General features: G+C 45.5%; 1 protein-coding gene across 4 annotated transcripts in view; it reads right to left on the bottom strand.

Annotated features, from left to right (window-relative positions):
* PLCB1 (phospholipase C beta 1) overlaps positions 1 to 11,756 on the bottom strand; it is a 682,758-nt gene extending 671,002 nt beyond the window's left edge. For 3 of the 4 annotated variants that reach the window (XM_059133978.1, XM_059133980.1, XM_059133982.1), the window contains exon 1: positions 11,620 to 11,756. In XM_059133978.1, the coding sequence (XP_058989961.1) occupies positions 11,620 to 11,718 (99 nt within the window). In that variant the 5' untranslated portion in view covers positions 11,719 to 11,756. Of the gene's footprint in view, positions 1 to 11,181; positions 11,283 to 11,619 lie in introns of those variants that run through there. The other variant, XM_059133981.1, reaches the window with a different exon arrangement.
* Positions 11,757 to 14,300: the final 2,544 nt, after the last annotated feature.

The raw sequence follows: 14,300 nt of genomic DNA, 5'->3' as shown, positions 1-14,300 counted from the left end.
AGATGCTGCTGCCCCGGGTTGTGAGGGTAGGCATGTTATATACCCTGTGGTTGGGGGAAGGTGAGGGGAAGGGAGGTGTCAGCGGAGTTTTCATATGCTAAAGAGGGCCTACAGGGTGCCAGGATGTTCCAGGCCTGCCGGAGGCCTTGCCCTTGCGGCTGGATCAATGTTGCCTTTAGACCAGCCATTAACATTAAGATAGTTGGGAGACTTTTTGGTGGGGTGTCACAATCCTGCTATCAATCGTCTTTGTTAGTGAGATTTAGGACATTTGTAAGCCAAGGGAGACTCCTGTCTAGCAGGATTGTGAGCTCTGGAAGTTAACTATTTGCTTATTGTTCATGGCAGTCAGGGCTGCCTGAGGGATGCTACACTTATGGAGGGGAAAGGGTGAAGAGGGGGTGCAAGGCGCCAGCTTTTGCTTTGTCCTCAGCCAGCCTCCTGCTCCCTCATCACTATGACTAATAATGTTGAACAACTTCTCATATGTTTACTGGCCTTGTGTGTGTGTATGTGTGTGTGTGTGTGTGCACATGCATTAGCCCAGGACTTTTTAAAGTCAGTTAAGATTTAAATCAGTGGTTTCATTTCATCAGTGGTTCTGAACTGGGGCAACTTTGCAATGTCCAGAGATAACTTGGTTTGTCACACTGGGGCTTTTGCTACTGACATCTAGTGGGTAGAGGCCAGGGAGGGTCCAAAACATACACAATGCACAGGCCAGCCCCTTACAACAGAGAATTACCTAATCCCAAATGTCAATAGCACTGAGTTCAGAACAGGGCTTTAATGGTTTCCCATCGACGTTATGATAAAACCTTGCAGTGGCCTCCGCAGGCCGCTGGCCATCCTGGCAGCATTACTGAACCACAAGCTCCCCACCTGCTTATTCTGCTCTGTCCTTCAAAGGACTTCCATCCTTTGATCCTTGGAATGCCCCCATGTGCTATTCCATTGGCCTGACACACTCCCCCCTCCTCTTGATGGCCTGACTCAGTCCCACTTACAACCCAGGTCTTTCCATAAATAGACTGCCTCCAGGGGACCCTTCCACATTTCTTATCCTCACATGTACTACTACTTCTTCTTCTTCTTTTTTTTTTTTTTAAGATTTTATTTATTTATTGGATAGAGAGAGAGAAAGAGAGATCACAAGTAGGCAGAGAGGCAGGCAGAGAGACAGGAGGAAGCAGGCTCCCTGCCAAGCAGATAGCCCGATGCAAGGCTCAATCTCAGTACCCTGAGATCATGACCTGAGCCGAGGGCAGAGGCTTAACCCACTGAGCCACCCAGGTACCCCCTCACATGTACTTCTGTACCTTTCTCTGTAGCACTTACACTGCTACAATGAAACAATTCTATTCCTATTTCTTTGGCATTTATCTCCTCCAAGAGAATACAAACTCCCTGAGGGCAGGGATCAAACCATTTATAATCACAACTCCACCCCGCTGCAAATGTTTAGTGGTTTAGTAGACTAAAAATGTCTACAGTAAAAGAAGCATCAGCACATCCTGTCATTATGAATACTGCCTGGCTGGACAGAAAGCTACAACAGGAAAAGAGGCAAGGCAGCAAAGATAGGTTCTGGTAAGGATGGGTTGGGTTTGATGCCCAACAGGTTGCCAGGAGCCGTGGCAAGAGAAAATCTCAAAGCAATGATAAGGGCAGAACAAGGCTTTGGAAGATTGAGGAGTGGCTGGGATGTCAGGAAAGGGGGATGGTGGGTATAAACAACACTTCGGTCATGGCAGGAAAATGATGAAGGGGGCAGTAAGTACAGGAGGAAAGCTGGAGAACATGGTGCTGAATTCTACCTTGGGATTTTAATGACCAAAAGGCATATTGGTATGTTCTTGGAGGAGTTTTGCAGGAGGGAAATTTTTCACAGAAACTATCAAAGGGGAGGAAATAATAAAGTCAGGATCCAGAGAAACCAGGAAACACGGGATCCAGAACCCAGAGAGGTATGCTTTTCCCAGGGCCCAGAGGTAAGATGGGGGTGGCCCCAGTAATTAAATGAGGAGTGGGGAAGGAAGGAAGTCTTTGTGGATATTAGCATAATAAAGGGAATGTTTTCACAACCATCAGTCTTTTGTTCTGTCACTCCCAACGTGTCAGAATTTCTTTAAGGGTAATTTTCACAGCAATACCGGGATAGTTGTGTGAGCATCTTTTTCAGAAAACAGAAGCCCCTGTTAATATTCAGAATATGAGACGCAAATACATGGAGCATCATAATTTTCAACCAATATTAAATTACAATTGAATACACCCTCAACCTTAAGCCATATTTATACCTTACAGGAAATCAGTTCTGTAAGAGCTGTCAGTTCTGTATTGACAATAAACATTTTGCTTCTCCAACTCTCATCCAGAAACCCTATCTAAAAAAGCCACAGAGTCCCTTGGGACTCCGGGAGATTTCAGATAGAATGGAAGGATGTCAGGTAGGGCTTTCCAACTGACGCCACGGGCAGTGTGTCATGAAGGTCACTTCAGAATAGCCTACCACCCTCCAGGTTGGCCTCCCCAGTGTGAACCCACTGGAGACACACACCAGACACTTCCTTCATTCCACAGACATTTCCTCAGCACCTACCCAGTGTCAAGGCTATGCTCTGTCCTAGGGAAAGAAAGAAGGTAAATAACATAAGGTAAATAACATAAAGCTGTAGTCCTCTAGGTGCCTTGGCCCAATTAAAACACAGACCATCTCCTTGTATCCACCTTCCTGCACCGGTAATCTAGATCTGGCCTCTCGACTGACACTACCTCGAATTCAAGCCACTCTGTGTCCTACTTAAGGTCATCATCTACATTTCCTTCAAGCCGACCAAAGTTTCCAAGATCAACAATTTCCATAAGAAGCCACAGGCCCCATCTTAATGGGAAACCACCAAAGACAACATTTTGCAAGGATGTTGAGAAGAGAAAAACATGGAGAAGCACATATGATGAGTCTTGCTAGACACAGAAATATCACTTCTGTGACGGACATGGTGACGCACCTAAGGACTGAAAATCATGAAGTCCTAGAACCATAAAAGGCCTATCAGGCAGGGCTTAGTGAAGAAAACAGAAATCTCTCTGGAAATTATGAATATAAAAGGATTTAATTACAGGCTATTAAGCATTTGACAAAATCACAAGGACTGGTGATCCAGGAGTCAGGCTGGGCATCCCCGAACGACCCCAGAACACCACAGCACTGACCCTTGAGGACAGCCATTGCCTCCAGAACATTCAGAAGAGGTAAGGAATCCAGAAGGAAACCCTTGAGTCAAGACCACACCAGCTTAGCTGAAGACAATGGAAGAGTCATCTGAGAGTCAGCACACTCTTGCCGTTGCCGCTTTACACCCAGGGTCCCACTGAAGAACAGTTAGTTACATATCTATGGAAACCAGCCCAAGAAGGCAGCAAGGCGGCCTCTCTCACACCTCTGCCCTCCACATCTCCTGTGAGTACATCTCATTCTACTGGAACTTAATTTATAGCCAGAATATTAGAGGCCTCTAGAGAGGCTGGTGAATGTAGCTTTAGATTTCCAGACTTTGCATTTTGTTTTGTTTTGGTTTTTTTAAGATTTTATTTCTTTATTTGACACACACAGAGAGATCACAAGTAAGCAGAAACGCAGGCAGAGAGAAAGGGGTAAGCATGCTCCCTGCTGAGCAGAGAGCCCGATGTGGGACAGGATCCCAGAACCCTGAGGTCATGACCTGAGCTGAAGGCACATGCTTAACCCCTGGACTCTGCATTTTGAAAAGTCCCACGAAGAGGATGTGAAAATTGGTGCAACGTGAGACTCAACCATACCTAAGACAACACCTGAGAAAAGCTTCATGCTTCGTGTCCTTCCCTTTTTTTTTTTAAAAAAAAAAAAACATCTATTAGCCCACTGGCTGCTTTGTTCTGTGGTCTTCCATTTCTTTTTGAGTTCATATGGCCTCTTCTATAAAATGAATCAAATTAACTTTCTCTTACCTAACTTATAAACAAGCTCCCAAGAAAATCTAATTTTTTAACACCAAAATAATCTCTTAATCTTTTAGGTATCAGTGTTATAGACTGATACCCCTCACCATGACGGGTTCAGGGAAAATGGTTTTCTTTGCTAATAATCCATTTTCCCTGAACCTGCTCTTAACACTTTAATGCAATAAAAAGAAACAAAACATAAAGCAAATATCATGAACTAAAAGAGCCCCTGAAATGAAAAACAGATGTGGGATGCTTTTGTTCTTTTTAAAAACTGAGTATTTTTTCTTCTTTTATATAATAGTCTCTTTCCTCATTTATGACAATTAAGGTTCTTCATAAATGTACAGATTTAGCCAGCAGCAATTAAGACACAGACCCAAGCATTTTTTCAGGATGCCAATTAAAGGTAAAATTTCCAAAAATTGAAATTAACCTGTGATAATAAAGTCAAATAATAGAACTTAAAGCGATCAGAGGGGAACAAGAACTGTTAAAGAATCTAGCCCTTTTTACATGATATTTCAGTTACAGAAATTGATGGCTTCTTTAAAATCTCATGTGTAACTGAGCTCAGGGATATGTCTCCAGTCCCCTTCCCAACTCATACACAGGAGCATGGCTTAGATTGGAGCATCAGACATGGCATAGATGGGGGAAGGGAAGAATTATGAAATCTGCCTGAGCAGATGGAATTTATGACATGATTTGAAAAGGCTGCATGAACCTAACATCAGATTGGGTGACAGGAGAGCCAACATTTTCAGTCACCAAGGATGTGTTATTTAGGTGAGACCCATAGCATTAGTCAACAATTCACAATCAATCCCATTCAATTTTCAGCTGGCACTCCTTGTTCATGATAACATGAACCAATCCTGATAAAGAAACATTTAACCACGGGTTACCAAGTTCGACGTAAAAAAGGAAAATGTTCCTGCTCCATTGAAACATCATCGCAGGTAAATATAATTTGAAGCTATTTGTTGATAGGCTGAACTTTCAAGGGAAGTATTCAAGATATGCTAATAGCCAGAGCAAATTACCCTCATGCACCACAGGTAGGAATGTCAAAGTCAGGCAAGATAAGAGAAAATCTAGAAGAGAGAAAGTGATCCCACAAACAACACTCTGCTGGTCTGCTTTCTTGTGCCAATGATAGCCTGTAGGCAATACATTTCCTTGCTAAATTACTAGTTTTCTTTAACTGTTTCCTCTTTTGGGGCATTTACACCTGCTTCTCTTCCCAGGCTTTACCTTAGGACAGATAAGGACTTAATCCAGTGCCATCTAAACAGAAGGTAAGTCACTTTTGTTGTTATTGTTCAAGAGGGTTTATTCAGCAGTTATAAAAATATGCTTTTGGCTGAAGAGGGTTTGTTTTGTTTTCACTGGAAACTTTTAAAATAGGGGTTTTTTTAGATTTAAAAAAAAAAAAAAAAAAACAGGCAAAGCCACTCTAGGGTTTTAAGTCAGGATGACTGTCAGCCCTGGAAAGAGGTGTAGAGACATGAAGGGAGCACCTGGGGCTGGCAGTGCTGTTCTTGATCTGGGGCTGCTTACCTGAGGTGTTCGTTTTGTGAAGATGAATCCAAGGGGACATAATATCTTTTGCTTTTACGGCATGCATGTTACGCTCTGATAAAAAGCTTAAAATAGCTTTATTTGACTAGCTTTTGGAAAAGTTAATACTTTTACACTTGAAGTAATTACTGTCAATGAGAAATCCAAAAAAGCTCTTTGGACACCTAAAATGGACATATCGGGGCATATTTGAAAGGGCTTTTAGAGGGCACCTGCCAGTTTTCCAGTCTAAAATCTGCCTCTCACTCCATGGGGGCCCCCCATCCGGATCCACCACCTACCAGCCAGAGCTGTTTCTTCCCTATTTCCCATAACCTTTCCAAAGCGAGCACTGTTGAATGCCCATCTCTTGAACTCTTCCCCTCTGCTCCCTCATGAATCTTGTCTGGGGTCAACCATCATTCTGCTGCCATCATTCTGGAAACTGTAACTGCACATTTTACATAATGCAAATATTCTAACTAAGCTTTTGTGTATGATGCTGCCCATTACCTGTTTTAACTGCAGAGATTTTGTTTGTGGGGGGAGGGGTGGTAGACAAGGGAGGAGGGCACTACTTGCTTCAAATCCATGGGGCATTAGTGAAAAGACAAACCTCTGAGCTTCCTCAGCCTTCTCCTCAAACAACTTAGCCAGCCACAATTACAGCTTTTGAGTTAAACTGTGCTTGTAAAACAGAATGTACAGAGATTATTTTTAAATATATCTTAAATATATATATATTCCTATTAAATTATAAGAGTTTTGTGTAATTGTTTCTTCCTTCCATATAACATGTGTATATATTAAGAATTTAAGTATAAATAAAACTTTTGGAGGTTTTTTAAACTGATGTGCTTTAAAAAAATGAAAATAAACAACTTGCTTTAAAGAAAATGTGTCTATATAAACATGTTTTTTATATAGATTCACTTTCTCTGAAACACCTGAATTTTTTTTTTAAAAGGATAAAAATCTGATTTTTTCTTTTTCAAATTATAAAATATGAAAATCAAAGCACACATTAAAGGAGAAGGGGGCGCCTGGGTGGCTCAGTTGGTTTGGCCTCTGCCTTCAGCTCAGGTCATGATCTCAGGGTCCTGGAATCAAGCCCTACATTGGCCCCCCCTGCTCAGTGGGGAGCCTGCTTCCCCCTCTCCCTCTGCCTGCTGCTCTGCCTACTTGTGCTCTCTCTCTGTGTCAAATAAGGAAATAAAACCTTTTAAAAAGTAAATAAATAAAAATAAAGGGAACAAAAGGAAGGTCTGGATCTTCCCACTGATAGAATAAGAATCATCTAACATACACAGCCACTATGACAAAATTCATGGGCCCTCTACCTACTGGGGGGATGATGATTTTTAAAACTGGGTTTTATTAAAGGTTTCCTTAATGTGTGTGCCAAGCACTACACAAAACATTGCCATGTGCCTCCCCTCATTTAACCTTAACAGCTGTAGCGTGCAGCACAGGCAATATTACAAACCTCACATCACAGATGAGGACTCTGAGGCTGAGGTGCATTAAGTAACTTACAGTGAGATTGGAATGTGGATGGGGAGAATAGAGAGAAAGAAAGAACAAACAAATGAGAAGCCTTCCATGCCCTAGATGTTGTGGAAAAAGGAGACGGGGTCCTGGGAGCCTACACAGGGGCGAATCAGAGGCTGGGAGGACCTACTGCATGGTTTCTAATCTTCCTCTTCTCCTTTCCAACAGACTTTCCAACACAGAGCAACACAGACTTTCCAACACAGAGCAACGCCAAACACCAGGAGAAAGGGGGCCAGACTCACAATCTCTCCAGCTCCATAACTCTGATGTAGAAGGGAACCCCCCTCCACTGTCCATCTCACCAGAATTCTCCCACAACTTCCACAGCCTGTTACATCCACCTCCCTGACAGGGGCTCAGAATATACAAATGCAAAATAAAAGCAAGGATAAAGTTGCATATTTTGATATCCTTGGTAAAACTGGTAACCAAGATAGGTCAGTCCTGGATATGCTAACCAAGTTCTGGAGGACAAGGTTTGCCCTTGATGTTCTGACTGCACACGCTCTTACTACTTGTGCAAACACTGAAATAATTCTATGTGTCTCCACAGACCCTGGGGACCCTCAGCTCTCCTCGTGATCAGGCCAAAGAATGACCAGTGCCTGGTCCTGGTGCAAGAGGGTGTTCTCCAGGATCCTGCTCCCGCTCCATCGCCCACCTACTGTTTGTCATGATTGGTTAGTACCTATGTCAGAGTTTTTGACTATTGCTCTGGGAGCACCCACAACCATGATGCTGGCAGATAGCCAACAGATTTTAAAGGGCAGTGCACCTGCTAGGGGACATCTTCCATTCCACATGGTGGTCAGAAAAACAGGATAGGCGATTATGGTGTTTTAACCACTCAGGGAACAAGAGATAATCTCTCCACAATTCCAAATAGCCCCATACTCATCATTTGCAGATGTTATTATTATGCTTTCTAATGGGCTATTGAGAATCGGTTTTATGAGTTTGCTCATCTTTCTTCTTAAGGAAAGCAGAAAGCAGGGTTCTACAGTGTTTAAGGGAGAGCAGATATTTAAGAGATTTTAAAATCATTTCCAGCATTTACTTTTCCTCTAGACAAGCAGGTGGGGGACGCACCACCCTTGCGGGGGGAAGGGGTGGGGGAGTAGGGCAGCAAAGTCAGAGCCCAAAGGAAAAAGTACAGCAGTCTTCCTGCTCAAAGACACACTAGACAGCCTCTCAAAAAATCTTCTAGCTTCTTTCCCTTCTTAACAGTCCCACTAGAAGCAGGTGACAAAGCTGTAAATTGTTCATTGCATAGAGGAGATTCAAAAGACACGTATGAATGGGAGTTAAGTCAGCCTAGGCATCAGAGACACTTCATAAAATATACCATAAAGTCTAAAAAATTGTTCATGATTTTGTGTTTGAGGTCCTTCTACCTCCTAGGTGGGAAGATGACGACTGGATAAATTTCTCAACAAGCAAACATAGAGATAAAATTAAAATCACAAACTAGCAAAAATTGACACAAGCTGACAAGATCACGGGAGCTTGCTATCATAGGCTTAAGTTACTTCACAGACCTTATCTTTGTGGTTTCAATGTGTGGTTCCCCCAGACGGCCAGCCTCAGTGGCTCTCAAGATCCTATGCACCAAGAGGGTTTGCAGAAATGGAGAGTCCCAGGTCCCACCTCAGACCTTTCTGAATCAGAAACTGAGGGTGGGACCCAGCCATCTGAGTGTTACAAAGCCCCCTCTGATGTTTCTTTCTGAGGCATGCCCAAGTGTGAAATGTGCTACTTTATCCTACTGGCTACTCCCAACCACTATATGTAAAATAGGTTAAAAAATAAGAAGAAGAAGAAGAAGAAGCCGCATTCTCAGTCTTGCACAAGTGGCAGCAAAGATTCAGAAAATTTAGGTGATTAACCTAAAGTCACACAGCTGACTGGCAAGAGAACTAGCTGGTAAACTCAAGCCTTTGGACCGAAGATCTAGTTCTCTTTTGTCTTCATCACACACTATCACTAAGATGCAATACAATGAGCCAGGTCACGTAAACTGGCTTGATTTTGGAAGGGCAAATATGAACCAGAATCCACGTTCAGTTGTGAACTTAAGCCACCTGTATCCACCTGAGGAGAATATGGGGGACCTCAGATACTCTGGTCTCCTCTTGGTTCACAGATCATCATAGAGACAAAGAGCCAAGGAACTTGTAGGAGAGTTGATCATACTCCAGACAACTTGACTCCTGCATGCAATCTAGGTTCTCTGTATAAGATCTGAGGCTCCTGTTCCTTAGTGCCTACATCCTTCCTGTAGGGTTTCCCAGGAAACTCACTGTTGCAATGCTCAGAGGGAATGGCTCTCACCTTCTTCAGGCTGTGTCTCACCGCTGGCCTCTCCCTTACTCTCACTGCATTACTCCTCATCTCTGTATGATCCGTGTTCTCGGTCATTTTCTGTCTCCTCCACCTATCACGTAAGGTCTGTAACGCAGAGACTATCTACCTCTGTCACCACCCCATGAGCTAGGATAGAGCTTGGCATTAGCAGGTAGGGAAAAAGATACCCATGCCATGAATGCATATAATAAAAACCATCTACTGGGATATATCAAAATGCGTTCCACAGAAAAGCCTCATTTTCAAAGTGGACGCTGCCTATCTTCTTCCCAATAAGACATTCTGGACCATTGTTTAAAATCATCTCTGTGGGGGCACCTGGGTGGTTCAGGAGGTTAAGCCCTCTGCCTTCAGCTCAGGTCATGATCTCAGGGTCGTGGGATCAAGCCCCTCATCAGGTTCTCTGCTCAGCAGGGAGCCTGGTTCCCCCCTTTCTCTGCCTGCCTCTCTGCCTACTTGTGATCTCTCTCTGTCTGTCAAATAAATAAATAAAATCTTTTTAAAAAATCATCTCTGTGAATAAATCCAAAGCTTATGGTGAAATACCCTTTTATATCCTATAAACTCTCTCTCTGGCCCTTCTTGCCCTTACCCTCTTGCTCATCGCATCGGCTCTCTAGTTGAGACTTCTAGATGGGCAGGATAGTTTTGGTGCTGAACTGCATTTTCTTTTTCACTGTTGTTTTTCCTTCACACAAGCAAAGCATTTAATCTGTGTCTGAACTTATTGTTTAGATTCTATTTCATTTACAAAAACATCCGGTCCTTGCAGTGGGACAGAAGAAGAGAAGTGTCCTCAGTAAAAGGATGTATGTTTGCATCCTAGCCTACAGCATTTAATAATTGGCATTAGCTTTCAAGGAAGCTATGGCTCATACTCCAAGTTCCGTTTGCCCTTCCAACTGGACAAAATATAGACACAGACTCACTCAGCTAAGTAATTGGATTCACTACCTGGAATATTTAAATTGTTTTCAGACACTGGAAAATGGCTTAAGAAGATTAAAGAAAAATACCCTGGAGGATAACAGGCTATAATTTACTAGGTGGAAAATCTTTTCAGCAAGAACACCTTATTCTCCTATAATTCCTCCTGTTTAAGAGATGTCTTCGTCATTTGGACCTAAATTTCTCTAGATCCTGACAGCTCTGGTTGACCCCAGTGGGTTGTTCTTATCAAATCTTTTGAATGACACCCAGGACATATAAATTGATACGATAATGTCCTCCATCTGAAGATACCCATGTTTTCAGTAAGATTATTAATATAAGTGTTTGAAGGCGATGGGGGGGGTGTCACTTTTAGTTCTGGGGTCCGGGGCTCGTGAGAAACCCTTGAGATCCGGGTCTGGGCTAAGCTCTGTCCCGGTTGGCAAAAGACGTACCTAAATGGTGGGGGAAAGCTTTGCCAAGTCTGTTCCAAGCTGAAGATTCCAGCCAGCTCAATTCCCAAAAAAAAAACTAGCCCTCCCCATTTGCCCGCAGGCCCACTGAGCACTCCTAAACTCCTCAGTGCTCCCCTTTCTGCCCTCTAGTCTTCCCCAGTTGTGTCCTCACCGGCCCTTCTCAAGGCCCCCTCACTCCCGAGCCAGGCGCTGAAGTTTGGCACCAGCGACCACCTGTCGGCTGGACCGCTGGTTCTCCGCCGCGTGGGCTCCATTAAGAGCGCCAAGAGGGTCTGTAGTCACTGAACAGTTTCGGACTCCGAGGCCGTACCTTCTTGAGAAGGGGCAAAAGAGGTAATGGGGGGTGCGTCTGCGGGCGGAGAGGGGCGCGCCTTGGTCACACCCCAGCGCTCTCCAGCTGGTCCCAACTTCACACTTTCCAAACTCTCAGGACCGTCGCCTGGCAAAGCCTGTCCCTCCTGCTCCACTGGCCCCAAAGACAGAAGACCCTCTGGGGGCGCCTACCAGACCCGGCCAGGAGGCAACTCCCGAACCCGTGGAGTGCAGGAGCGCGCGCGAAGCCGCTGCTCTCTGCCAGCCACCTCGGCAGCGGCCACCCCGCGCGCCCTGAGGCCGCCCGGGCCGGATCCCGAGCGCCCATTGCATAACGCGCCCCTCGCCCCACCCCCACGCAACCCGCCCCGCGGCGGGCCCCGTGCCCCGCGCCCCCGCCCCCGCCCGCGCCCCCAGTCCGCCGCCCCCGACTTACATCATCCCACTTGACGAATTTGATGCCCTTCTTGAGGCTGTCGGACACGCACACGGGCTTGAGTTGCAAAGCGTGCACTCCGGGCTGAGCCCCGGCCATCTGGGCTCATCGGGGCTCCGGGCGGCCCGGGCGAGCGCGGCAGCGACGGGGCTCGGGGCGCGGGCTCCTTTCTCGGCTCGCGAGGCGCTCGACTCTGCTCCCCCGCCGGCCTCCCTCGGCCTCCCGGCCTCCGCACCTCCTCCGGCGCGGCTCAGCAGGCGGGGCGCGCGGGGGCCAAGCGCCGGGCCATGCCCCGGGCGGGACGCGGGGTCGGGCGCCCGCGGTGGCTGTGGAACCTCGGAGGGCGAAGGGAAGCCGAGCCGGGCTGCCGAGGCTGCCAGCTACCGCCGGGTACTGCTCCTCCTCCGCCGCCGCCTCGAAGCGTACCATTCAGCACATCCTCTATACACAGAGGGAGAGCGCGAGTGACACACGCTCGGCGCCCCCCCCCCCGCTCCTTCCCCTCCTCCCTCCTCCTCCCGCCCCGCTTCCCCGCCACCCTAGCTGGCTCGGTCCCTCCTTCCCCCGGCGGCTTCCAGCCCAACTTTGCGCGCTGGGTCAGGCGCCGGGAAGCGGGGACGCAGCGGCACCTCCCGGCTCCTGGGCCCCACTGCAGCCAACGCCTGCGCCGCCCGCGCGCCCTCTGAGCATGCCCCATGCCCCGGTTGCAGGGGTGCCCGGGGTGCCCACGAGCCGCGCGTTCCCTAGGGCTTTCCGGGTAACTTGCTCCTGAACGTGGAATGTCTTCGGCTCCAAACTGCCTGGGGAAAGGGACGGGTCGGGAGGGATCAGAGAAGCAACCCCTGACTGGAGCTCTCCAGCTTCGGCCACAACCTAGCTCTTTGCAAAGACAATTATTATTTATTGGTAGAAAAGAGAGCAGTTGAGAGGCGGCGTGAGATCTCTTTGGGGAAACCTTGTGGCGCCTGAGAGTTTGCAGCGCGCTGGTCTTGAAGCAGGGGCATGTGGTTTAGTTGTGCTTTTGAGAAAGAAAGCCCATCCTGGGAGAAACAATGGTTTTGTTTCCCATGGAGACAGAAGGCCCCCTCTCCTCTCCACGTGGTGTTTGTGTGTGTGTGTTTGAGAGACAGAGACAAAGAAGAGAGGTGTCTTACGGTGTCTTACTTGCTCATTTAGTAACATGAGTTTAAGAATGTCCACATCCAACGAACATTTCTTGTTTCTTAAAAAAGAGAGAGAAACTCCACCAGAATAGGTAAAATTTAAGATTGGTAATACCAATGTTTAAGAGGATATAAAGCAACTGGAACTCTCATCCCTTGCTGGAGAGAGTATAAAATGGTAATGCCATTTTGGAGTAGATTTTCATAAAAAGTTAAACATGTACTTATCATAAAACCCAGGACTTTCCCAAGAGAGATGAAAACATATGTTCACACAGACTTATGTAACAGTGCTCGTGGATTTCTTCATCATAGCCCAAATTGGAAACTACATATGCCAATGGACAAGTTTAAGGGGAAAACAAACAATGGAATGCCCAAACAATGGAATACTATTTAGCAGTAAAAAGGAATGGGTGTGTACCACAAGGAAGTGCAAGCTCTAAACCTACTAGATGAAGCTGGATATTACACTTCATGATTCCATTTGAGGAATCCTGGAATAAGGAAATTAGCCTATATTGGCAGAAAGCAGGTCATTAGTTGCTTGTGGCCAGGAATGGGCAGGGATTGACAGAGAAGGAGCACCAGGGAACTTTTGGGGCTGTTGGAAATAATCTGTATCATGCAAGTACATATTTGTCAAAATTCATAGAACTAAAATTATTATATATTTTTTATTTTCTATTGTTTTATTTTTTATTTTTTATAAACATATAATATATTTTTATCCCCAGGGGTACAGGTCTGTGAACCGCCAGTTTACACAATTCACAGCACTCACTATAGCACATACCCTCCCCAATGTCCATAACTCCACCCCCTCTTCCAACCTAAAATTATTATATTTTATCAGAAATAAAATTTATCTTGGGGTGCCTGGGTGGCTCAGTGGGTTAAAGCCTCTGCCTTTGGCTCAGGTCATGATCCCAGGGTCCTGGGATCTAGCCCCACATCAGGCTCTCTGCTCAGCAGGGAGCCTGCTTCCTCCTCTCTCTGACTGCCTTTCTGCCTACTTGTAATCTCTGTCAAATAAATAATTAAAATCTTAAAAAAAAAAAAAAGAAAGAAAATTTATCTCAATAAAACTGATTTTTTTTTTTAAAAAAGAAGAAACAGTATATGAACTAAGAAAGAATAAGAGAAATCTTTCTTTCTCTTAAGCATTTGTTCTCTCTGTCCTCTGCCCCTAGGGCCTTCCAGGACCAGTGTTTATAAACTAAGTAAAAACATTACCAAAACTCCAATGGGGAAATTTGTTATTAAATAGTTCAGTGAATTCAAAAATATGTATTGAGCACCAGCTATATATTAGACACTCTTAAGAATCACCAGGGATAACCTGCTGAACCTGACCCCTTACTCCTGCTCTTCTTCAGGGAGGTGGGGACAGGGGCAGGAAGCTCGCCTTACCCTTGGAAGCCACTTGCTAGAGAGAATCCCTGTAAAGACTGACTTGTTTCATCTGGATAACATGTTTCTAAACTAAAACCTGAGTAAAACTCTCCATAGACCTTC

Source organism: Mustela lutreola, chromosome 9 (genome assembly GCF_030435805.1).
Source record: "Mustela lutreola isolate mMusLut2 chromosome 9, mMusLut2.pri, whole genome shotgun sequence".
Classification (NCBI taxonomy): domain Eukaryota; kingdom Metazoa; phylum Chordata; class Mammalia; order Carnivora; family Mustelidae; genus Mustela; species Mustela lutreola.
This window is presented reverse-complemented; position numbering and strand designations above follow the sequence as displayed.